The sequence below is a fragment of the Bombina bombina genome, chromosome 7 (genome assembly GCF_027579735.1).
Source record: "Bombina bombina isolate aBomBom1 chromosome 7, aBomBom1.pri, whole genome shotgun sequence".
Taxonomy (NCBI): domain Eukaryota; kingdom Metazoa; phylum Chordata; class Amphibia; order Anura; family Bombinatoridae; genus Bombina; species Bombina bombina.
In genome coordinates, this window is record NC_069505.1 from 58,638,019 (window position 1) to 58,663,453 (window position 25,435).

Consider the following 25,435-nt stretch of genomic DNA (forward strand, 5'->3'; position numbering starts at 1 on the left):
AACTGACTGCTTGGAGATTGAACGCTTGATTTTATCAAAGCGGGGTTTCTCTGAGTCGGTCATAGATACCTTGATTCAGGCTCGTAAGCCTGTTACCAGGAAGATCTATCATAAGATATGGCGTAAATATCTTTTTTGGTGTGAATCCAAAGGCTACTCATGGAGTAAGATCAGGATTCCTAGGATTTTGTCTTTTCTCCAAGAAGGATTGGAGAAAGAATTGTCCGCTAGTTCCTTAAAGGGACAGATATCTGCTTTGTCTATTCTGTTGCACAAGCATCTGGCAGATGTCCCAGACGTTCAGGCTTTTTGTCAGGCTTTAGTTAGAATTAAGCCTGTGTTTAAACCTGTTGCTCCGCCATGGAGTCTCAATTTAGTTCTTAAAGTTCTTCAGGGGGTTCCGTTTGAACCCATGCATTCCATAGATATTAAGCTTCTATCTTGGAAAGTTCTGTTTCTAGTTGCTATCTCTTCAGCTCGAAGAGTTTCTGAACTATCTGCATTACAATGTGACTCGCCTTATCTTGTTTTCCATGCTGATAAGGTGGTTTTGCGTACCAAACCTGGGTTCCTCCCTAAGGTTGTTTCTAACAGGAATATCAATCAGGAAATTGTTGTTCCTTCTCTGTGTCCTAATCCTTCTTCTAAGAAGGACCGTCTGTTGCACAACTTGGACGTGGTTTGTGCCTTGAAGTTTTATTTGCAGGCAACCAAAGATTTTCTCCAACCATCTTCTTTGTTTGTTGTGTATGCTGGAAAGCGTAGAGGTCAAAAGGCTATGGCTACCTCTCTTTCCTTTTGGCTGAAAAGCATCATCCGTTTGGCTTATGAGACTGCTGGACAGCAGCCTCCTGAAAGAATTACAGCTCACTCCACTAGAGCGGTAGCTTCCACATGGGCTTTTAAAAATGATGCTTCTGTTGAACAGATTTGTAAGGCTGCGACTTGGTCTTCGCTTCATACCTTTTCCAAATTTTACAAATTTGATACTTTTGCTTCTTCGGAGGCTATTTTGGGGAGAAAGGTTTTGCAAGCAGTGTTGCCTTCCGTTTAGGTTCCTGTCTTGTCCCTCCCTTCATCCGTGTCCTAAAGCTTTGGTATTGGTATCCCACAAGTTAGGATGAATCCGTGGACTCGGTACATCTTGCAAAAGAAAACATAATTTATGCTTACCTGATAAATTTCTTTCTTTTGCGATGTACCGAGTCCCCGGCCCGCCCTGTCTGTTCAAGACAGACAGTATTTTTTTATGTAATCTTCAGTCACCTCTGCACCTTATAGTTTCTCCTTTTCTTCCTTGGCCTTCGGGTCGAATGACTGGGGGGTGGAGTTAAGGGGGGAGCTATATAGACAGCTCTGCTGTGGTGCTCTCTTTGCTACTTCCTGTCAGGAAGGACAATATCCCACAAGTTAGGATGAATCTGTGGACTCGGTACATCGCAAAAGAAAGAAATTTATCAGGTAAGCATAAATTCTGTTTCTAGTGAGCTTCATTACTTTGTATAGAAGTAAGCTTGCAACTCGCCAGGAATTAAACAACTTTTCTTAGATCATTCCATGAGGACTGTCCAATCCCATGCAAGGGTTGGCGTGACATTTCTCGCCATGCTGGTGAACATTAGATCCTCGGGCTTTATACATTCACGGAAAATACTTCTAATAGCATTATATATCACTTCATTCTGAGTCTCTAGTAAAGCTCTTCAAATTACTCAAATTAGTATCTTATTATTATTCAAATTAATAGCTTAAAGGGACACTGAACCCAAATTTTTTATTTCGTGATTCAGATAGAGCATGCAATTTTAAGCAACTTTCTAATTTACCCCTATTATCAAATTCTTTTCATTCTCTTGATATCTTTATTTGAAATGCAAGAATGTAAGTTTAGATGCCGGCCCATTTTTGGTGAACACACTGTGTTGTTCTTGTTGATTGGTGGGTAAATTCACCTATCAATAAACAAATGCTTTCCATGGTTCTGAACCAACAAAATAGCTTAGATGCCTTTTTTTCAAATAAAGAAAGCAAGAGAATGAAGAAAAACGTAAAAATAATAGGAGTAAATTAGAAAGTTGTTTAAAATTGCAAGCTATATCTGAATCATGAAAGAAAAAATTTGGGTTCAGTGTCCCTTTAATAGTGCTAGCATTTTTACACTCCACTTGTAATCTAGGCCCAATTAAATAAAGGGACATGAATCCTCAAATGTTTCTTTCATGATTCAGACAGAGAATACAATTTACTTCTATTATGAATTTTACTTCATTCTCTTGGTATCCTTTATTGAAGGAGTAGCAATGCACTACTGAGAGCTAGCTGAACACATTGGTAAGCCAATGATAGGAGGTATATATGTGCAGACACCAATCAACAGCTAGCTCCCAGCTCCTAAACCTACCTAGGTACTAGTTGTGCTTGTCAACAAAGGATACCAAGAGAACAATGCAAATTAGATAATAGAAGTAAATTGGAATGTTGTTTAAAATGTATGCTCTATCTCAATCATGAAAAAAATGTATGGGTTTCATGTCCCTTTAACATAAACACCTGGATAAATTATCATGCTTAAAGAGATATTAAACCAATTTTTTTTCTTTCATGTTTCAGATAGAGCATTTTAATTTCTAATTTACTGCTGTTATCAACTTTTATTTGTTTTCTTGATATCTTTATTTTAAAAGGCAGGAATGTAAGCTTAGGAGCTGGCCCATTTTGGGTTCAGCACCTGGGTAGCACTTGCTGATTGGTGGCTTAATGTAGCACTACTCAAGGTGCTGAACCAAAAATTGGTTTGGCTCCTAAGCTTACATTCCTGCTTTTTCAAATAAAGATACTAGGAGAATGAAGAAAATAGGACTAAATTAGAAAGTTGCTTAAAATTGCATGCTCTATCTGAATCATGAAAGAAAAAAACATAGGTTTAATTTCCCTTTAATTTCTCTGAATTGTAATAATATTTACCTTGCTTCAGCTTTGTCCCAAGAACTCTGGTGATTTCCAGCATCACTGCAGTTCCACTGCTAGGATCTATAGCTCCATGGACCCAGCTGTCTCTGTGATTGCCGTACATCACGTATCTGTCTGTATTCATAGACAATGGGAAATAGTAAGAAAAACACTAGAAATTGATTGCCTACTTATGACACCTATTATAATATAGCATTACCATTTGAAATGAAGGTCCCAATCATGGGTGTCCACTTGGTGGGCAAAATGGAACTAATGCCCCCTCCCAGCTTGGGTATATGTCTAGTGTTTAATCCTAGTTGCAATAAATGGGTCATTAACACAACTCCTGTGCTACTTATAAGGGCATGTTACAATACTGTACCTCCCACTATTTGTGGCACGGTATTAGGGACTCAGGGGGTTGAGGGGGTCATCGCCATTTTGTGGCAGTAGAAGGTTGATACTTGGCAGGATAATGGGCGTGCCTGGGCAGTCTGTGGGTGTGTCTGGGTGGGTTGTGGGTGTGGCTCTCAGTTAGTTGGCATGTCTGGGTGGTGTATGGGTGTGCCTGGTGGTTTTTTCACGTGTCATGGTGGTGTGTGGGTGGAGCTAAGGGAAATTCTGTAAATAGGGACTTATGGCTTTCTCAGATGGACAGCAGGTCAAAATTAGGGACTGTCCCTCTCAAATTTGCCAGAAAATAATTTATTAATTTCTAATGAAATGTCAGTTATTCAATCCTGTTATATTTAGTGAACCTTTAATTCAATATAAAATCTTGTGGGACTTGGTGAAATCTGATGAGATCACAGTAAAGCAAATTGTGAACTTATTACTGATTAAGCTGATTGGCTGTTTTTTTTTTTTTTCATTATGCAGATGACAAGAAAATAAGTAGCTCTGGAATACAAAGAACTTACTCTGATTGAGATAAAATATCTTCCTTTTATACATAGAGATGTTTGTGTGATATTTTCTTGTCAGCTTTTTGACAGTTATACTGCATCACTTTCACGTGGGGGGGAACATTATTTTGCCGTATCATTATGATGTTACACGTACCTGGCTCCACGCTGCCTCTGATAAATCCCATGACATTGGCTGAGGGCTTAACCTCTTCCGTGTTATAAACATTGACTTTGACATCACTACAGAGAGAGAGAGAGGTTACTCTTAAAATGCATAAACACTTACAAATATAAAAGAACAACAACAAAAATTCTGAATGAGGAATTTTTGTCGCATTAATACAGACCTCTATTCCAACAAATCAGAATTTACTAGCAAAGTGCATCTCATTAACATTAATTCAGGAAAAACAACAATGTAAATAGTGAGGTTTAAAGCCTGATATAATCTTGGTACTAGAGATGGCTCCTTACTAACTAGCGCACACCTGTAAAATAATAAACCTAGTATAGTAGCGTTTTGATAAATAAAACTCAGTTTTTAGTCATATATTTCCAACAAAAACTTGAAAATATTTGATGAAAATTAAAATGCACAAAGATCAATAATCACAAAGGTATATAATCACAAATTCTTGGATAACATCAAATCCCTTAAAATGTATGTTTAATAACCACAATGTAAAATAAAAAACTCTCTTAATAAAGAGTCTCACGTATCCAGGGTTTTGATATTTCAAAGATATCTTGTTCCTCAAATGCAGCACTATTATTGAAGTCCGGCTGCTCCCACTGGTCTGACAGCTAAAACAGGTGGAATAAAATTGCTAAAATAAAAAAAAAGAGCGCAAAAAAACTCTAAGTGCAGTATATTTATTACAAGCTTTAAGACCGTAGCCCCAACCCTTCGTAGAGCTACTAACAGAAATTACCCTCAAACATATGAGGTATGTAGAAGCAGTTTCAGCAAGCGGGATATACCCGGTACATCGTCCTCCTGGAAGTGGCAAAAATGTCCCTCAGAACCGTCCACTAAAGTTGTTTGTTTGGAGAAGTCTTTCTACCGCTGTTTGCTTTTGGTTATCCAATAACAGTCTCCTTCTAGTCGCTATTGACCAGGTATATCCCGCTTTCTGAAACTGCTTCTACATACTTCATATGTTTGAGGGTAATTTCTGTGAGTAGCTCTACGAAGGGTTGGGGCTACGGTCTTAAAGCTTGTAATAAGTATACTGCACTTAGAGTGTTTGTGCACTCTCTTTTCTTTTTTTTTCATTTTAGTCATTAATGTGTCTTTGTTGGGTTTTCAATGTGGCTATTTTTTGAGCGTAACAGTGATTATTAGTAATTTTTTACTTTAATTGATTGAGCAGGAATTTTTTTTATCTGTTTGGTACAGTAACTTCCTACTTTCATCCAATATGGCGGGGGGGGGGGGGGGGGGGTAATGTCAGTGTTTTGCTAATGCACAAAATTAAAAAACCTTTTGGGGTACTCGGCAGTGGCAATTCTATTGTAGTGCTTGGGGTGCTATGCTATGTGTGCTGTGTCTTCCAACTTTTTCACCACCTTTAACTGCCACCAAATTTGAAAGGGACAGTCTACACCTGAGTCATCTTAAAGTCTTACATAGTAACATAGTTACATAGCAACATAGTAGATGAGGTTGAAAAAAGACCGAAGTCCATCAAGTTCAACCTATACAAATCTAAAATACTTACAAAAATCTCCAGTTAAGCTTAAATAATCCCACTGAAAGGTGACCCATTTAATACTAGCAATCATATCTATGAATTTTATTTATAGACAGAAATGTATCTAAACAATTTTTAAATGTATCTAGGGTATTGTCATTCACCACCTCCTTTGGTAATGAGTTCCACAATTGTATTGCTCTTACAGTGAAAAAACGTTTCCTCCAACCTTAAATTGTGACCTCTTGTCACAAACAATTTTCTTGGAATAAACAGAGCTTCTGCAATCTCTGTATATGGGCCTTGAATATATTTATATAAAGTAATCATGTCCCCTCTCAAGCGCCTTTTTTCTAAAGAAAACAGACCCAATTTGGTTAGCCTCTCCTCATAGCTTAAAGTTATTTTAAAATTAATATTGTTTCTGGTCACTTTGAAATGCCTCCCAAGCTCCGCCCACTGATGACGTCATGATCTGGGCTGCATTAAATGCTCACTAGTTACAAAAGACTCACTAATTGGATTCAACAGACTGTCAATGCTATTCAGCAGTGTGCATAGATGTAGCCCAGATCATGATGTCATGAGTAGGAGGAGCCTGGCAGCCATTATAAGGTTTCCAGAAACCATATTTATTTTAAAATAACTTTTTTACCATTCCTGGTGCATGATCTAGAAATGGGTGCAGGAGGCTATTTTCAGCAAGACCTGCACTTTTTCCGAGGCCACATAAGGGGGTGTATGTGAACGACTGGGAGGTTATTAAGGGGTTAATGGGTGAAGATCTGGTGGCACCTGTCTTTCACCACCTTCAAAAGGTGCATACGTTTCTGGAAGAGGAGAAAATGGAGACCAATTGTATCATGCATTGGGTCCTTGTTTAAAAGATTGTCAGAGTGGGTTCATTCTTTGTTAAAACCAATTTTATTTAATTTACCCTGTCTGAAGGAAACTAAACATTTTTTGAGAATGTTGGAGGGAGTAATATGGGATCAGAACTATGCTTGGCTTATTGGTATGTGTTGTTGGTTTGTATTCAGTGATACCACATTGAGCTGGTCTTAGGGCTACAAGAGATTTACTTGACAGATTTATTGATTATGATGATTACTTCAAGTAATATATGAGACAGCTATGTGGGCCAAGTTTACCCCACGAGAACCTGAGTATAATAGGGTGGCTGCATTTGCCCTACACAGTCAGATGAGGGCTAGTAGGTGGCTTTATAAGTGTTGGGCCAAAACATGTAAAGTTTGTGATTATTCAAACATAGATAAGCAATTTTCAATCAAAGGTGACCCAAAAGGTATTGAATATTCAGCTATGTACCCGCCTTAGGACAGAGTTTGCAGTTTATCTGGTCAAATGTGACCAGTGTCAAAAACAATATGTGGGGTGTACATCAAAGGAGGTCAGAGTACGCTTTAGTGGGCTCTTGAGTGACATTGAGCTTGCTATACCTTGCTCAGAAGGGAAGCATTTTGGATTTTCACATTACTTACAAGTCCTAATGATGACATAATTAATTTCTGGAAATAAAAGTAACGTTTAAGCATCTCATTTAAGTTGAATATACTGTATATGTGGTATAGATCGTTCCCTGATCCCACAACGTGGTTCATTATTTCTAAAGAGAGGGGTAACTTTTAATACTAATAAGGGTTAGCTAAATAGATGTTAAAATAATTAAATTTAATATTGAAAATATTCATTGTACTGGATCACAATTTTGTATGGCTACTGAAATGTTATTTGATAAGGGGATTGCATGTGACAGTACATTACATGAGGTTAAATCAATTGCATCCTACTTACAATATTGAGTTTTACCTAAATAGTATATTAATATTCAAACTTTGTTTATTTTGTTTAAATTTAATTTAGCTTTGTCTTTTATAAAACCATAAAACAACATTCAAATGCACTATATAGTTATCCTTGCATTAAAAACTATAAGAGACGCACATCATTAATTTGGCATTTATCATTGCACAAGCAGTTCTTGTGAACTGCTTGTGCAATGCCGCACCCTGCAGATTCGTACATAATTGGGCGGATTGTAGACCGCGGCCTCAGAGGAGGCGTATGAGTTAAGAGGCAGCGCTCTTAAAGGGACAGTCAAGTAAAAAAAAAACTTTATGATTTAAATAGGGCATGCCATTTTAAACAACTTTCCAATTTACTTTTATTACCAATTTTGCTTTGTTCTATTGGTATTCTTAGTTGAAAGCTAAACCTAGGAAAGCATTTTGACAGTTTTTCATCACTAGAGGGTGTTAGTTTATGCTTTCATATAGATAACATTGAGCTCAGGCATGTGAAGCTCCTAGGAGTCAGAACTGATTGGCTAAACATGCATGTCTGTCAAAAGAACAGAAATATGGGGGCAGTTTGCAGAGGCTTGGGGCCAATACGGACCTTGTTAAATCAGCCACTCTGTCTCCCAACAGATATCTGTCTGGCCAAACAGTAACTTCAACACATTTCAGAGCCACGCCCCTTCTTCATGTGTCCTGAGGAAGGGGAGTGGCTCTGAAATAAGTTGTGGTTACTGTTTGACCAAACATAACTTTTAGGAGACATCTTCTCTTATGTTTTTTATGCAAGTATAATTTTTTATTGCATTTGAAGGATGCTTTATGGTTTTATATTTAATTAAAACATTTCTTAACTAGTCAAACACTGTCCCCTTAATTTATAAACTGATTTTTTTGTAAGAGAGCTTTATTTATAATATATATGTAATCATTTTATTATAAGTTTCTTATAATTATCTTCTCTTTTTATACCTATATGATATTGATTTTTGGGAACTAGATCTCAATGTCTCTAACCAGTCTAAAGGCTCATTTTTTTCTGAAATTTCTTGTCTTTTGTAATCTTTTAAAGATGATTCCTTTGCAGAAGGGAAGGGGTTAATTTTTCGCACTGGAAGCAAAATTGGTAATAAAAGTAAATTGGAAAGTTGTTTAAAATTACATGCCCTATTTAAATCATGAACAATTTTTTGTGACTTTACTGTCCCTTTAAAGGGATATGAAACGCCAAATTTTTCTGAAATTTCTTGTCTTTTGTAATCTTTTAAAGATGATTCCTTTGCAGAAGGGAAGGGGTTAATTTTTCGCACTGGAAGATTCTTTTGTTGTGAGCAGTGTTTTTTTTTTATTTAAGGGTGTAATGAATGGGGCTGTTTAAGTTTATTATTAAAGGGACAGTAAACATCAGAATTTTTTGTTGTTTAAAAAGGTAGATAGTCCCTTTATTACCCATTCCCCAATTTTGCATAACCAACACAGTTATAATAATACTTTTTACCTCTGTGATTACCTTGTATCTATGCCTCTGCAAACTGCCCCCTTATTTCAGTTCTTTTGACAGACATGCATTTTTAGCCAATCAGTGCTTGCTTCACGTGCCGGAGCTCAATGTTATCTATATGAAACACATGAACTAACGCCCTCTAGTGGTGAAAAACTGTCAAAATGCTTTCCGATTAGAGGCAGTCTTCAAGGTCTAAGAAATTAGCACATGAACCTCCTAGATTTAGCTTTCAACTAAGAATACCAAGAGAACAAAGCAAAATTGGTAATAAAAGTAAATTGGAAAGTTGTTTAAAATTACATGCCCTATTTAAATCATGAACAATTTTTTGTGACTTTACTGTCCCTTTAAAGGGATATGAAACGCCAAATTTTTCTTTCACAATTCAGACAGAGCATACAATTTAAAAAAAAAGTTTCCAATTTAATTCTATCAAATTTGCAATGTTCTCATGGTATACTTTGTTTTAAGAGATATCTAAACTGGTGACTGGATCACTATATGGCAGGAAGTGCTCTTGTAAATGGATACCATTCTTGCAAAACTGCTGCCATATAGTGTTTCAGACACGTGCACGCTCTTGAGCTTACATCCCTGCTTTCTCGCAAAGGATACCAACAGAACAAAGATAATTTGATAATAGAAGTAAATTAGAAAGTTGTTTAAAATAATATGCTCTATCTGAATCATAAAAGGATAAAATTGTGCCTCTAAGGCTATCATTAGCTGAAACATGCAAAACTAACCGGAGTGGGGTATCATTTTGCAACATGTTATAAAGATCTTTCTTTTTAAATGAAAGTAATAATTAAGATCTGCTGTGTTTAGGAACTCACTGGAGTAGTTGCTTATTCTTTGGATTACAAAGTCATAGTCATACCTCCCATTATATAAACTATTTTCTTTAAATCCAGGTCCCAAATTATAGCTACAACCGAGAGATCCTTGCCATGATGATGGAGCAGCGTTGCCTTTCAGATTACTAAGAGAAGAAATGATAAAGTTTGGTTCATTAAAAGACCAGTACATACAGTAGATTTGCACAACAAATGCATGAAAACAAGAGGCCGAACTTCAAATGAGCAGTAGATTTATTTCTGACAAATTTCACTTATGTCTATTACCACTCCCCCTGTATCATGTGACAGCCATCAGCCAATCACAAATACATATATGTATATAATTCTGTGAATTCTTGCACATGCTCAGTAGGAGCTGGTGACTCAAAAAGTTGAAATATAAAAAGATTGTGCACATTTTGATAATAGAAGTAAATTGGAAAGTTGTTTAAAATTGCCTGCTCTATCTGAATCCTAGAAGTTTAATTTTGACTTGAGTGCTCCTTTTTGCAATAAAAACAGTATAAAAGAGAAATTTACAGACATGTACAAGGATATGAAACCCCCCAAAAATGTCTTCTGTGATTATGACTTCTATTAGCAAATTTGCTTTGTTCTCTTGGTATTCTTTGTTGAATAGATGCCTAGGTAGGAGTCTGGAGCACTGTGTGTCAGGAAATAATGCTGCCATCTAGTGCTCTTACAAATGAATAAAATTCTTGCAAACCTGTTGCCAAATAATGCTCCAGGCACATGGATGCTCCTAAGCATACATCAATGCTTTTCAACAAAGGATACCAAGAGATTGAATCAAATTAGATAATAGAAGTAAATTAGAAAGTTGTTTACAATTGCATGCTCTGTCTGAATCACGAAAGACTGAGTTGATGTCCCTTTAATGGCTTAAATGAAGCAACATTTTTACACATGTACCAGGTGTTTCATACCATATTAGGGTCTTGGCATCTTCAAATCCTATTGGCTGTGTGGGCAATGGTGGAATTCCTACAATGGATCTGGCATTCCGTCTGTAAGTATAATCTGCAAAAAGCATATAGTGTCATTAATAGGAGACAAAGAGTATTTAAAAAAAATGTGGTATATGATGATAATGATTCAGCTCGTTCACTGAATTAAAGAAACAGTAAAGTGCAAATTAAACTTTCATGCTTCAGATAGGGCTTGCCATTTTAAATAACTTTCTTTTACTTTTTTACTTTTTTTATTAATAATTTCTTTATTGAGGTAATTGCAATCCTAAATTGACATTACATTTATAAGTAATATAGAGAATACAAATCTTGCATAATTATTTTATATTATGAACATCAAAAATAATACAGTAATGTGCAGGATGGAAATAGCGTCCTCATTTGTTAAAATTGTTTTATTAGAAAGCTGAAGAACAATAGAAAAAGAGAGGAAAGAGAAGATGAAGATGAAGAAGAAAGTATAGCGTCCGGCAGTCATACAACTTTCCAATTTACTTTTATCATCAAATTTGTTTTGTTCTCTTGGTATTCTCAGTTGCAAGCTAAACCTAGGTAAACTCATATGCTAATTTCTCAGCGCTTGAAGGCCGACTCTTATTTGAATGCAATTGAAAGTTTTTCACATATAGAGGGTGTTAGTTCATGTGTGCCATATAGATAACATTGTGCTCACTCCTGCTGAGTTATTTATGAGTCAGCACTGATTGGCTAAAATGCAAGTCTGTTAAAAGCACTGAGATAAGGGGGCAGTCTGCAGCGGCTTAGTTACAAGGTAATTACAGAGGTAAAAAATGTATTATTATAACTGTGTTGGTTATGCAAAACTGGGGAATGGGTAATAAAGGGATCATCTATCTTTTAAAACAAGAACATTTTTGGTGTTTACTGTCCCTTTAAAGGAATACTCTAGGCCGGGCAGTGTTTTTTTTAGCTTCAGTCCTCAGGGAACACCAACAAGCCAGATTTGTATGATATCTGAACTAAAGCACAGGTGAACTAATCAGCTGATGGGTGAGAGCAGGTTAGTAACCATAGTTCAGATATCATGAAGATACAGCCTGTAGGGATGGGCGAATGTTTTGCAACATTTGGAAAATGAAACGAATTTTAACACTTTTGTTCGTTTCGAATGTCGAAGGTTTGTACAACATTCTAACATTTGTTTAATGTAACAGTATTTCTAATGCTCTCTTTAAATGTAATATTCTATAATATGAGGCCTATTTATCATATGTCTGTCGGACCTGATCCAACAGTGCGGATCAGGTCCCACAGACGTCGCTGAATGCGGAGAGCAATACGTTCTCCGTATTCAGCATTGCACCAGCAGCTCTTGTGAGCTGCTGGTGCAACGTCGCCCCCTGCAGACTCGCGGCCAATCGGCCTCCAGCAGGGGGGTGTCAATCAACCTGTTTGTACTCAATCGGGTTGAATTCCGGCGATTCCTGCCGCCTCACCAGAGCAGGTGGACAGGGTTCATAACTGGTGTTTCTGGCGAGCCTGCAGGCTCACCAGAAACACAGCCCTCAAGCTCCGTACGGAGCTTGATAGATACGCCCCAAAGTATCAATTTACTAAATTCCCTACCACATGAACTATTGAACTTCTGAATAGTATTTGTTAAATCGAATGTTACATTCGACATTTCGAATGTGGATATTTGATTTAATTAAGAACATTCGAAAACGAAAGTAGCATTCGAAAAAAAACCGGAAAAAACATTAGATTACTGAATTTTAATAGATTTTTGTTCTTATCGACATTCGATTGTCCATAACAAATGTCCATAGGACTATTCATTCTACCAAGTGAATTACACTTTCAGCTCAATCGCCCATCGCTAATAGCCTGCTGGTGTGCCCTGAGGTCTGGAGTTGAAAAACAGTGCTCTAGAGGGAGCGAGTCTGCAATTAAAACAGTATAGATATCTGTAATTAGCATAAATAGTCATTAGAGGGACACTGAACCCAATGTTTTATTTCATGATTCAGATAGAGCAGCAATTTTAAGCAACTTTCTTATTTACTCCTATTATCATTTTTTATTTGTTCTCTTGCTATCTTTATTTAAAAAGCAGGAATGTAAAGCTTAAGAGCCGGCCCATTTTTGGTTGAGAACCTGGGTTATGCGTGCTTATTGGTTTGCTAAATGTAGCCACCAATAAGCAAGCACTATCCATGGTGCTGAACCTAAAATGGGCCTGCTCCTAAGCTTTAAATTCCTACTTTTTAAATAAGGATAGCAAGAGAACAAAGAAAAAGTGATAATAGGAATAAATTAGAAAGTTGCTTAACATTGTTGCTCTATCTGAATTATTAAATAAATAAAATTGGGTTTAGTGTCGTTTTTAACCCCTTAATGACCACAGCACTTTTCCATTTTCTGTCCGTTTGGGACCAAGGCTATTTTTACATTTCTGCAGTGTTTGTGTTTAGCTGTAATTTTCCTCTTACTCATTTACTGTACCCACACATATTATATACCGTTTTTTTCGCCATTAAATGGACTTTATAAAAATACCATTATTTTCATCATATCTTATCATTTACTATAAAAAATTATAAAATATGAGGACAAAATGAAAAAAAAAACACTTTCTAACTTTTAGCCCCAAAATCTGTTACACATCTAAAACCACCAAAAAACACCCATGCTAAATAGTTTCTAAATTTTGTCCTGAGTTTAGAAATATCCAATGTTTACATGTTTTTCGCTTTTTGTGCAAGTTATAGGGCAATAAGTACAAGTAGCACTTTGCTATTTCCAAACCACTTTTTTTTTTTCAAAATGAGCGCTAGTTACATTGGGACACTGATATCTTTCAGGAATCCCTGAATATCCCTTGACATGTATATATTTTTTTTTAGCAGACATCCCAAAGTATTGATCTAGGCCCATTTTGGTATATTTCATGCCACCATTTCACCGCCAAATGCGATCAAATACAAAAAAATTGTTCACTTTTTCACAATTTTTTTCACATACTGTTTCTCACTGAAATTATTTAGAAACAGCTTGTGCAATTATGGCACAAATAGTTGTAAATGCTTCTCTGGATCCCCTTTGTTCAGAAATAGCAGACATATATGGCTTTGGCGTTGCTTTTTGGTAATTAGAAGGCCGCTAAATGCCACTGCGCACCACACGTGTATTATGCCCAGTAGTGAAGGGGTTAATTAGGGAGCTTGTAGGGAGCTTTTTGGGGTAATTTTAGCTTTAGTTTAGTGTAGTAAACAACCCAAAGTATTGATCTAGGCCCATTTTGGTATATTTCATGCCACCATTTCACCGCCAAATACGTTCAAATAAAAAAAAACTTTATATTTTTCACAATTTTAGGTTTCTCACTGAAATAATTTACAAACAGCTTGTGCAATTATGGCACAAATGGTTGTAAATGCTTCTCTGGGATCCCCTTTGTTCAGAAATAGCACACATATATGGCTTTGGCGTTGCTTTTTGGTAATTAGAAGGCTGCTAAATGCTGCTGCGCACCACACGTGTATTATGCCCAGCAGTGCAGGGGTTAATTAGAGAGCTTGTAGGGAACTTGTAGGGTTAATTTTAGCTTTAGTGTAGTGTAGTAGACAACCCAAAGTATTGATCTAGGCCCATTTTGGTATATTTCATGCCTAGGGTTGCCACCTCGGCCATGTTTTCCTGGGCACTTATGAGTTACACATGCTGCAGGGTAAGCAGGGGTGAACATGTATTTTGCTGTTCATCAGCACTATTCATGGGATGTCCAGAGGCATAATACATGTTCCCCCCTGCTTACTGTGCAGCATGTGTAACTCATAAGTGTCCAGGAAAACATGGCCGAGGTGGCAACCCTATTCATGCCACCATTTCACCGCCAAATGCGATCAAATAAAAAAAAATGTTTCCTTTTTCACAAACTTTAGGTTTCTCACCAAAATTATTTACAAACAGCTTGTGCAATTATGGCACAAATGGTTGTAAATGCTTCTCTGGGAGCCACTTTGTTCAGACATAGCAGACATATATGGCTTTGGCGTTGCTTTTTGACAATTAGAAGGCCGCTAAATGCTGCTGCACATCACACGTGTATTATGGCTAGCAGTAACGGGGTTAATTAGGTAGCTTGTAGGGAGTTTGCAGGGTTAATTTTAGCTTTAGTGTAGAGATCAGCCTCCCACCTGAAACATCAGACCCCCTGATCCCTCCCAAACAGCTCTCTTCCCTCCCCACCCCACAATTGTTCCCGTCATCTTAAGTACTGGCAGAAAGTCTGCCAGTACTAAAATAACAGGTATATTTGTTTTTTTTGGTTGTTTTTTTAGCATATTTACATATGTTGCTGTGTAGAATACCCCCTTAGCCCCCAATCTCACGGATCCCCCATCAAACAGTTCTCTAACCCTCCCCCTCTAGCCTAATGGGCGCCATCTTGGGTACTGGCAGCTGTCTGCCAGTACACAGTTTAGTAAAAAAAAAAAAAAAAAAAAAATGCTTTAATTTTTGCCCTTTTCTGTAGTGTAGCTATCCCCTCCTCCCTCTCAGAACCCTTCTATTGCTTTAGAAATTAAAATTCCCCCCCTTTTCTCCCAATTTTTTATTCAATTTTTCTGTAGTGTAGCGGATCCCATCCGCTCCCGCCCCATGCACGAGCCCACCGCCCCTCGTGCACGCGCGCGCGTCCGTGCACGCCCCCGTGCACTCCCGTCTCCGATCCCGCCCCCCTCCACATGATCACAGGCCCATTGCAGGCCGCCCACCCGCCTCCCTACTTTGCTCCCACCCACCAACGATGCTCCGGTGTAGAGAGGGCCACAGAGTGGCTCTCTCTGCATCGGAGGCTTGTAAAGGGGTATTGCAGGATGCCTCCATATCAAGGCATCACTGCAATACCCTCAGAGCTGCTGGAAGCGATTGCGATCGCTTACAGCACTCTGTTAGACAACTGACGTACTAGGTATGTCTATTATCATTAACTGCTTGTTAATGCATGACGTACCTGGTACGTCAGTTGTCATTACGGGATTAAGTGACATAGGGGCCGATTTACAAATGTGCGGGAGGACATGATCCGCCCCCTGCACATTTGCGACCAATCGACCGCTAGTAGGGGGTGTCAATCAACCCGATCGTATCCGATCAGGCTGATTGCTGTCCGCAACCTCAGAGGTGGAGGACGAGTTAAAGGGACATTAAACCCCACATTTTTCTTTCATGAATCAGATAGAGAATACAATTTTAAACAACATCCCAATTTACTTCTATTATCTAATTTGCTTCATTCTTTAGATATCTTTTGTTGAAGGAATAGCAATACACATGGGTGAGACAATCACACAAGGCATCTATGTACAGCCACCAATCAGCAGCTACTAAACATATCTAGATATTCTTTTCAGCAAAGGATATCAAGAGAACTAAGCAAATTAGATAACAGAAGTAAATTAGAAAGTTGTTTAAAATTGTATGTTCTTTCTATATCATGAAAGAAAAAAAAAACGCTGCTTCCTAACTTCCACTTTAGGCGGGCCTGAAGCGATGAGGGTTGGAAGCTGCATCCGCTGCTTCATAAATCGACTCCATGGAATTCAAAATTTAAATTTCATGATTCAGAAGATATTTTTTTTTCTAATTCATTTATTTCTCTTGGTATCATTTATTAAAAAATTATTTCTCCCCATGTAAGTGTACTGAGAGTGTTCACGTCTTGACTATAATTTGTATAACATTGTTACAGTTATTATTGCAGACACTGCATCATATAATACTTGTGACATCCATGTTTACTGAGCCTGTTCTCATAGGAAGTTTGAACAATGAATACTAAAGAGAGAAACTTTATAATAGAAGTAAAAGGATTTTATTTTTTAATTTTACACTCTATCTAAATCATGAAACGCACGTTGGTTATTGCTCGAGTGCTATGCCGAAGGGACTCTAAACCTCAGCTCAAGTAGAAGAGTTCTGTACTTACTTTTATACTATGGTTTTGTATTGAGATATAAGTTCAAAACTCTGTATACATACACAAATATATATATATATATATATATATATATATATGTTGTCCATTAAAATAACATCAAATTGATCAGAAATACAGTGTAGACATTGTTAATGTTGTTATTGACTATTGTAGCTGAAAATGGCTGATTGTTAATAGAATATCTACATAGGCGTACAGAGATCCATTATCAGTAGCCATCTGTCCTGTGTTTCAATGGCACATTGTGTTTGCTAATCCAAGTTTATCATTTAAAAAGGCTAATTGATCATTTGAAAACCCTTATGCAATTATGTTGGCACAGCTGAATACTGTTGTGTTGATTAAAGAAGCAATAAATAGTGGAGGTGGAGGGTCCTAGTTTGGGGCATTTCTGCCAGTGGTGTTGGAGATTATTGCCCGAATTGATGGGATCATGAATGCACATACACACATACATACACATACATATACATACATACACATACATACACATACATATACATACATACACATACATATACTTACACATACATACACACATACATACATAGATACACACACACACATATATATATATATATACACATACACACACATATACATGCATACACCATCATAAATACACATACATATACACGCATGCATACTCATTAAATGATCAAAGAAGGGCGGAACCCTCCAGCACTGAAAGAGATTTCTCATTTCTATATATGAAGGAGAGGCAAGCCCAGTGCAATAAAGCACTGCATAATATGAGAGTTTTGTTACACTTACACTTTGTGTTTTGTATTTTATATTACTTTACACTTCAGATTGGGCCCTTTCAGTATTATTACATTTAAGCTTTGCACTTTCACTTTTATAAAAAAAATTTATATTTAGATCCAGCAGTGATTTTTAAATTCTGATTATGTTTTGAAAGTTTCTGTGTTACTATAACAAATTAGGATCATACTTTGTATATTTCTGTGTAGTTTTTACAACTTACATTGGGACTGTGGAGTTCCCTGGGCTGAACAGGGGAGTTCCCAGGGTATGTCTGAAGCTCTCTCACAAACTTGTGAAATGATGCAAGCATTTTAAACAAGCTGGTTTCACTGAATTATCTTGCCTGCTGTGTGCAGGTGAAGGTTGCTCAAAATTTACAATACACTTATTTAACTGGCAGAAAAGTAATATATACTAAACTATAGGCAAAAGCAAGTTAAGTTATAGTGAAAATATGTTGGTTCAATTTGTAATTGATGCAAACTGAGCCTTTATATCAGCCCAAGGTGTTCTCCATTTACCTTCTAGGTCCCCTCTGAAATTCTCTATTCCATACATTTGCATTACTTTCTATAGATGGCATCTCTCTGGTACTTCCAGGTTCTGCTCTTTTTTTTTATATAAAATTCAGTGAGTTAAGCTCATGTGAAATCTCCCTTCTATCCAGAATAGAGAATATTTGCTTATCAAGCCCACAGAAAGTAATGAAGCTCTCTGGGAATCTGAAGCTGTCAGTTTTCATTTTTTTTTTAAATACAAGAAATACCAGTGCCATGTAATTTGTAAAAGATACACATAAATATATAAAGTATGATCCTAATTTGTTAAAGCTACACAGAAACTATGAAAGTATAATTAGAATTTGTAAAATCACAATCCTAAATACACTGCTGTATACAAAACAAAATACAAAATAGGAAGTGCAAAGTTCCTATGTAATAATACAATCTGAAGTGTAAAGTAATAAAATACAATGCACAATGTGTAAATGCAGCAGAGCTGTCATCTCATGTAGTGCTATATTGCAGTACGTCTGTGGGTGGGGCAAAGGGTGTATGGCTGTCTCAGAGGGAAAGGGGTTTAGAATTAGCGACTGCCCCTCTCAAACAGGGACAGTTGGGAGGTTTGTAATTTGAAAAAAATGCTTGGTAACGTTATCTAAAAGAAAAAATAACCTTATTCGAAAAAATAATTTATGTGAAGAAAGAAACCTCTCCAAATTTTAATTCTCAAATTTTGGAGAAAGAGGATGCCTGAGGGAGAAAGTGGAAAGGAATTTAAGCAGTGAAAGAAAGTTCTTACTTTTAGCTGGATAATATGGGGTAAGCAAGTCTCCAAAATCTTCAGTATAGGATCCCCTTTCTACCCCTGAGGGAGGCATGTACCAGGAATGAGGATACGTGTCACTTGGATCTGCCTTTCCATCATTGATGTCTTTGGGATCAGTATATACAATTACACCCACCACCCCAAACTGGGCAGCGTTAATTACCTTAAGGCAAAACAGAGTTCTTGTTAGTCACCAGCTTATAAAAGATTCATCATAAGAATAGAACCAGCAAACTATATGTGTAGGTGTAGGGTGTTGCTTTTAGAGAAAAAAACTAGTTATACTTATATTGATGCTTCAAAAAAGACATGACTGATGAAACAGCCACATGTTATTTAGGCCAAGAAACGCGTTGCAAAGTATTTATTGATTTGTTACTAAATGGTTTCATGATTTGACTTTGGAGCCTGTTTTGGTGTTGCAGCACATGAGTAGAGTTTGCTTGGGGGTTTGGAAGCCCTAGTCCCCATATAGACGCAATTGGTTTGGTGTTTTTGGCACTGTGGGTACCCTACCTTGTACGTTTATTGGGTATCTTGGGTATATTTTTGAAAGGTTATGCTATGTGTTGTGTTGCCCTCCTTTTGTTTTCTAAATACTTATAAACATATTCTTCCAACATTACTTAATATCATGTTGTATAGTCAAGCAAAAGTAGGTGAGGGTCCACATCTGGTAAACAGGTACCTACAAGAGTATACTGGAGTTGCTCTGTACCATCAGTAAATAATGTAGCACCCCTAAAATCAAATGTGCCAGATGCCTTGAATTTGCAAGTTAGTACTTTTTTCTCACATTTAAAGCTCTAAGTACAGAGATCATGAAGAAAGAAGGGGATTAATAGAAAATAAAGGGAGCAATTATGTGGTAGAAAATGAGGTTCCTCACCTGTACTCCCTGCACCCTTTATCCTTTATATTTAGCTTTGCATTCAACTTTATGCACCCCCACTAATGTTATAATTTAGGACCACCCCATGTCTGGTTGCTTCCATTGTGCCTATTGAGGCAAATATCTAGTTGCTAAATGGAATTTGCATATGCAGCAAGATAGGAGCGCAAGAGGCTCTACTGGAAATGAATATCGCTTAGTAGCTTGCTTTCTGGGATGGTGCCTACCCAGGCACAGAAGTTTTCTAGCCCACTTGGTCTTTCATAATGAAGAATGTTTGAGGTAACACAGTCCCCATACTTTATCTAGATGTTTATGTCTACATGTTTATGAATTAAACACATGAGAATATACTTTTTTTGTCTCTTTAAATAGTGTGTCTAGAGTAGAAGGTTATATTTCATCATTGTGCCAGACCAGATCTGGTTTTCTAATGACACTAATTAAAAAAAGGATCTTAGTGGGTGGGGCTAATATTAAGGAGGTGTGCACATACCTTTGCAGACCGCCCAGCTCCTCCATAGCGCACAATAGCAATGGTACCATTCAGATCTATTGATTCATCATTAGCCAAATATTGAAAATCACTCAACTTGCCTTGGTTGGCATACACCAACTTCCCCTAAAACGCATACAAAGAGAGCAATTAGTGAGAATTTAGACTAAAAGATAAAAATACATGGTACATACTGGTGAATATGAAAGCATGAAAGGGATAAGCAAAAAATAGAGATACTGAGTACAAGGACAGATACAGGTGAAGGATATAAAGAGAATTAACATGTTTAAAAAGACAATATCACAAATTGTGAAATTCAATAAAAATGGTCCAGCTTTGCTCTCTAAAGGCGGCTGTCACCTTGCTTTTTAGCAGACATTGCTGGTAATTTATCAGCATAACAACACACTGCTTTATAGTCTGAAGGGGTTGAGATATTTAGGAGGAGGTGTGTGTATGTCACTGACACTGTGTATGTGTGTTTGATTATGCCTTTATGAAGCAGAAAAGTGTTAATCACAGCTCTATTTGTTGCTGGTACAATGTTGGATTATCTCTGTGTACGTTACTGGCAGTCAACTGAGTAAAACTACTACTTTGTTAGTATTGCTGACAGCCAATGGGGGAAATCACTGCTTTCTGTTTAACAAAGAAGGTCACTGATTTGTGTTTTCCTGGTAGCCAAAGAGATATAATCACTACTGTGCAGGTGTGAATGGTACCAGTTCCTTGTGGGTGTTGCTTTCAGCCACTGTGGTAAATCACTTCTTTGTGTGTGTTATTGGCAGCAAAAAGGGTAAAATCATTGCTCTGCTGGTGTTTCTGGCAGCTAATGGCTAGATTATGAGTGGAGTGCAAAATTGCACTTACACAAGCGCGATATTTGCGCTCCACTCATATTAATAGCCCACACCCACGCTGGTATTGTAAGTCCAAGTGGCAATAAAGAGGTAAAAATTGCTACTATGGGAATATTATTGACAGCAAAGGGGTAAAATAACTGCTTTGTGGGTGTTACTGGGTATCAACAAAAGGGCAAAAAAAACAGTTCTATGTTGTATTACTAGCAGCCTTATGGGTTAAAATCATTGCTCTGTGTGTGAGTTTGTGTGTTGGCATCTAAGGGATTAAATTCACTTCTCTGTGGGTGTAACTGGCAGTCAGGTGGAAAAAATAATTGCTCTTTTGGTGTTACTGGCAGGGCCGGATTTACATCTTAGGTGAAAACACAAAAACCTGAAGTGCCCCCCTACCCCCCCCCCCCAAAAAAAAAAAGTGGGAAAAAATGAGGACTTTTTTTATTATTATTATTTAAGACAACTAAAAATAAATATTAGATGTAAAATTAAATTTTCCCTTTTATGGAGATACACAAATACACACACCAATTGCAATATTTGTGTATAACAAAAACAAATCATGTTAAACTTTTAATGCAAAATATTCTAAAGAAAACCCTATTTAAAGGGACATAAAATGTGACAGTTTGATAGAGCATTTTAATATTGCACTAGTGCTTGCACAGAAGGGTGTTAGCCTCTTGCAAAAGAGTTAAACACATAGTCAATGTCAGTTCTGAGACAGCAATACACATCTGTGCAGACCCAGATGGGCTCATAGGACATGTTTATTGACAAGCCATTAGTGTATTGCTTTTCTGGAGATGACTTTGACTATGTGCTTAACATTTTGTTGGAGTTAAACACAGTTTTGTGTAAACAATAGCAATATTAAAACTAGCAGCATGCAAGCTCATCAACAACCTGTGCAGCCAGTGGAAGAAAACATAAAATGTAGGTATTTTTTCCACTACATGAAAAAAATCTTGTGAACTCTGATATTTTTGGTACAAATACATACAGATGTTACATTTATTTTGTTCTGAAATATAAATATAATATGATGTTGCTCTCAAAGGAAAACATGGAATGTTGTAGATTATATGTAATCCAGGGGTCAACAAATGTGTTTAAAATTAGAAATTAGAAATTAAATTTACCACAATACAAAAATACCACACTTACTTGATAAAAGAACAGATTAACAATTTTGTATGTGATGTGTGTGTATGTATATATATATGTATATATATATATATATATACACATACATATACATACATACAAACAAATATGCCATGTGAGTGGTTTACACACATACATATTTTACAGCCTTACAGTCTACAAACTTTGTTGTCAAAGTGCCCTAAAGGCTGTAAAATTTGTAAATCACAATTGGCAGCTTGTAATAAAGAGCAGAGCAGCTAGTCCCACATAACCTCCACACCTCCAAGGCCTTTATAGAACAAAAACATTCATCCTGAAGCAGAATTTAACCCCCTGGCTATAAAAATGCCCTACAGCACATAATAAGTGAATACACTGCAACCCTCTCTGGTAGCTAAGGGATTAAAGTGCTCTGCTTGTTATGTTGCCATTCTAGGCAGCATTAGAAGCCTTGTACAGTCCTAACCTGTTGTTTTGAAGCTTTCATTCCTCAACAAAAAGTGTCTGCTACACATCAGCATGGAGCTTGGCTGTGTGAGGCAACAGAAGTACATAAAATAAAAGTGAAACTAAACATGCCTGGCGAAAATGGGAGGGGTTTAGTTTTAATATTTGCCCCTCTCTCCTTCATGGCTCCCTCAACTGCTGTAACATATTCCCAATAAACACTCGACTCTGTAAGCACCTGGCAGCATAATTCTTACTAAAATTAATGCCCTCACTAAAAAAAAAAAAAAAAAAAAAAAATTTTTTTTTTTTTTTATTACTGACAGGCAGGCGCCCCTCACTGCAATGTGCCTGTAGGCACATGCCTACTGTGCCTAATGGGAAATCCGGCCCTGGTTACTGGCATCTAATGAGATTAAACAAATCAGTTTTCGGTGTGTCTTGCAGACAGAGAAGGGGGTAAAAATAACTTTTATATGGGTGTTACTTTTAGTCAAGAGGGTAAAAATCAATTTCTACTCTTTTGAGTACAGTGTTCCTTTAAGAACTTTTGATGTAACAGATTCCTGTACTCTCTGTAAAAATTACAAATACTGCAGCTTCAATTCTCTTGAGGGTATACGTGACTTATAGGTCACTGTTTCATACCCCCAACATTTCCCAGAGGTTTTCTGTGGCAGGTTGATGACCGGGATTAGTGAGCGGTGGCCCGCTGATACTTTGTGGGTGGAGCTGAAACAATAAGGGAGGAGCCTCATGAGTGCTGTGAACAGGTATATGACAGACGGAGTTGGGGCAGTCCCTGGAAACCAAGACATTGGAGAGCGGGCAAACCTGCCCACCAATGACAAATCTCCCCACCTATGACAAGCCTGCAATATGCGGGATGGTTGAGAGGTCGCTGCTTACCTTGGGGTTGCCACTAGGGGCGTATGCAGCATACGGTTTTACCACGTCAGTGTCGTTTTGATCCTTTGTGATACCCTCTTCTGTTAGACGGGACGTAAATAATGCTGTACTTGCAGTTGACACTAGAGGGGGGAAAAAAACAGATGATCTGACTCAGGCCCTCATTCTAATCATTCAGAATTCAACTGTGGGGGATATAACAGCATAGACATTAATTGTTACATTTAGGGGTCAATTTATCAAGCTCCGTATGGAGCTTGATGCCCCGTGTTTTTCCGGCGAGCTCCATAACCTGTCCGCCTGCTCTGAGGTGGCGGACAGAAATCAACCTGATCGAATACGATCGGGTTAATTGAGACCCCCTGCTAGAGGCCGATTGGCCACAAATCTGCAGGGTGTGGCATTGCACCAGCAGTTCACAAGATCTGCGGGTGCAATGATAAATGCCGACAGCGTATGCTGTCGGCATTTATCAATGTGCAGCGGACATAATACGCTATATCATATCATATCTGCTCGCACATTAATAAATTGACCCCTTAGCCACCAATTAGCAAGCGCTATCCAGGGTGAACGAAGAAAAATTGATAATAGGAGTAAATTGAATAATCAACAAATTCATAATAGAAAAAGAATAAGAACAAAGACAGACCCTGGAGGTCCCAGGGCCCGTTCCACCACAAGAACACAGGTTGCTACAAGTACAGTAGGGTCCCATGGTTTACTATTTATGCCAATAGGGAGTCCAGGCATTATAGGGTCATGAAACCCACATTTTTAAACAACTTTCTAATTTATTTCTATTATTCGATTTGTTTTGTTCTTTTTGTATCCTTTGTTGAAAAGTATACCTAGGTAGGTTCAGAAGCAGCTGATTGGAGGCTGCAAATATATGCCTCTTGCTATTGGCTCTCAGCTAGCTCCCAGTAGTGTCTTACTGCTCCTTCAACAAAGGATACAAAGAGGAGCATGAAACAAATTAGATAATAGAAGTAATTTGAGAAGTTGTTTAAAATTCTATGCTCTATCGTAGTCATGAAATAAAAATGCGAGGTTTCAGGTCCTTTTACCAACGGTGGGGGCCAAGGCTGATAGGGATAAAGTTGGTGGGCATTATATTTTATTATAGAGTTTATTGCAGTTAGGATTGTTCATGCATTAGGTATTCTAGGAGATTAGAAAATCTGCCTATATGTAGGAAAGTCATTAATACCTATGTCAGGATGAACCGTGGGTCAATTTAGGGTGTGTTGTTGGGCAGTTCTGAGGGGGTCCTGGGGTAGGGTAGTCAGTTCATTTTAGCTGGTCTCCAATATCTCATTGTTGGACATTTATAGGGATGGTAGAGTGGCAGAAAGAACATCATGACTAAGCTCTGAAACGGGACTGTCCTGCAAAATGCAAGATGGCTGCCATCTCTGATATTAAATCAGTATTGACATCATTACATAAGGGTATATTTATTTGTGCATCACAGATCTTTATTCATACTAGAGGGACATCAGGACTCAGCTCTGAAACGGGACTGTCTTGCAAAATGCAAGATGGTTGCCATCTCTGATATTAAATCAGTATTGACATCATTACATAAGGGTATATTTATTTGTGCATCACAGATCTTTATTCATACTAGAGGGACATCAGGACTCAGCTCTGAAACGGGACTGTCCTGCAAAATGCAAGATGGCTGCCATCTCTGATATTAAATCAGTATTGACATAAACTGCATAAGGGTATATTTATTTGTACATCACAGATCTTTATTCATACTAGAGGGACATCATTACATAAGGTTATATTTATTTGTACATCACAGATCTTTATTCATACTAGAGGGACATCATTACATAAGGTTATATTTATTTGTACATCACAGATCTTTAGCCATACTAGAGGGACATCATTACATAAGGT

At 37.5% G+C, this 25,435-nt stretch overlaps 1 protein-coding gene across 1 annotated transcript in view; it reads right to left on the bottom strand.

The window, feature by feature from the left end:
* The window catches only part of NAALADL1 (N-acetylated alpha-linked acidic dipeptidase like 1), an 87,758-nt gene that overhangs the window by 56,029 nt on the left and 6,294 nt on the right, over positions 1-25,435 (bottom strand). The window contains exons 3-9 of the mRNA XM_053689262.1: positions 23,522-23,643; positions 20,157-20,282; positions 18,742-18,931; positions 10,662-10,755; positions 9,756-9,857; positions 4,015-4,100; positions 2,965-3,084 (exon numbers count right to left, since the gene is read on the bottom strand). Coding sequence (XP_053545237.1) covers positions 2,965-3,084; positions 4,015-4,100; positions 9,756-9,857; positions 10,662-10,755; positions 18,742-18,931; positions 20,157-20,282; positions 23,522-23,643 — 840 coding nt within the window. The remainder of the gene's footprint in view (positions 1-2,964; positions 3,085-4,014; positions 4,101-9,755; positions 9,858-10,661; positions 10,756-18,741; positions 18,932-20,156; positions 20,283-23,521; positions 23,644-25,435) is intronic.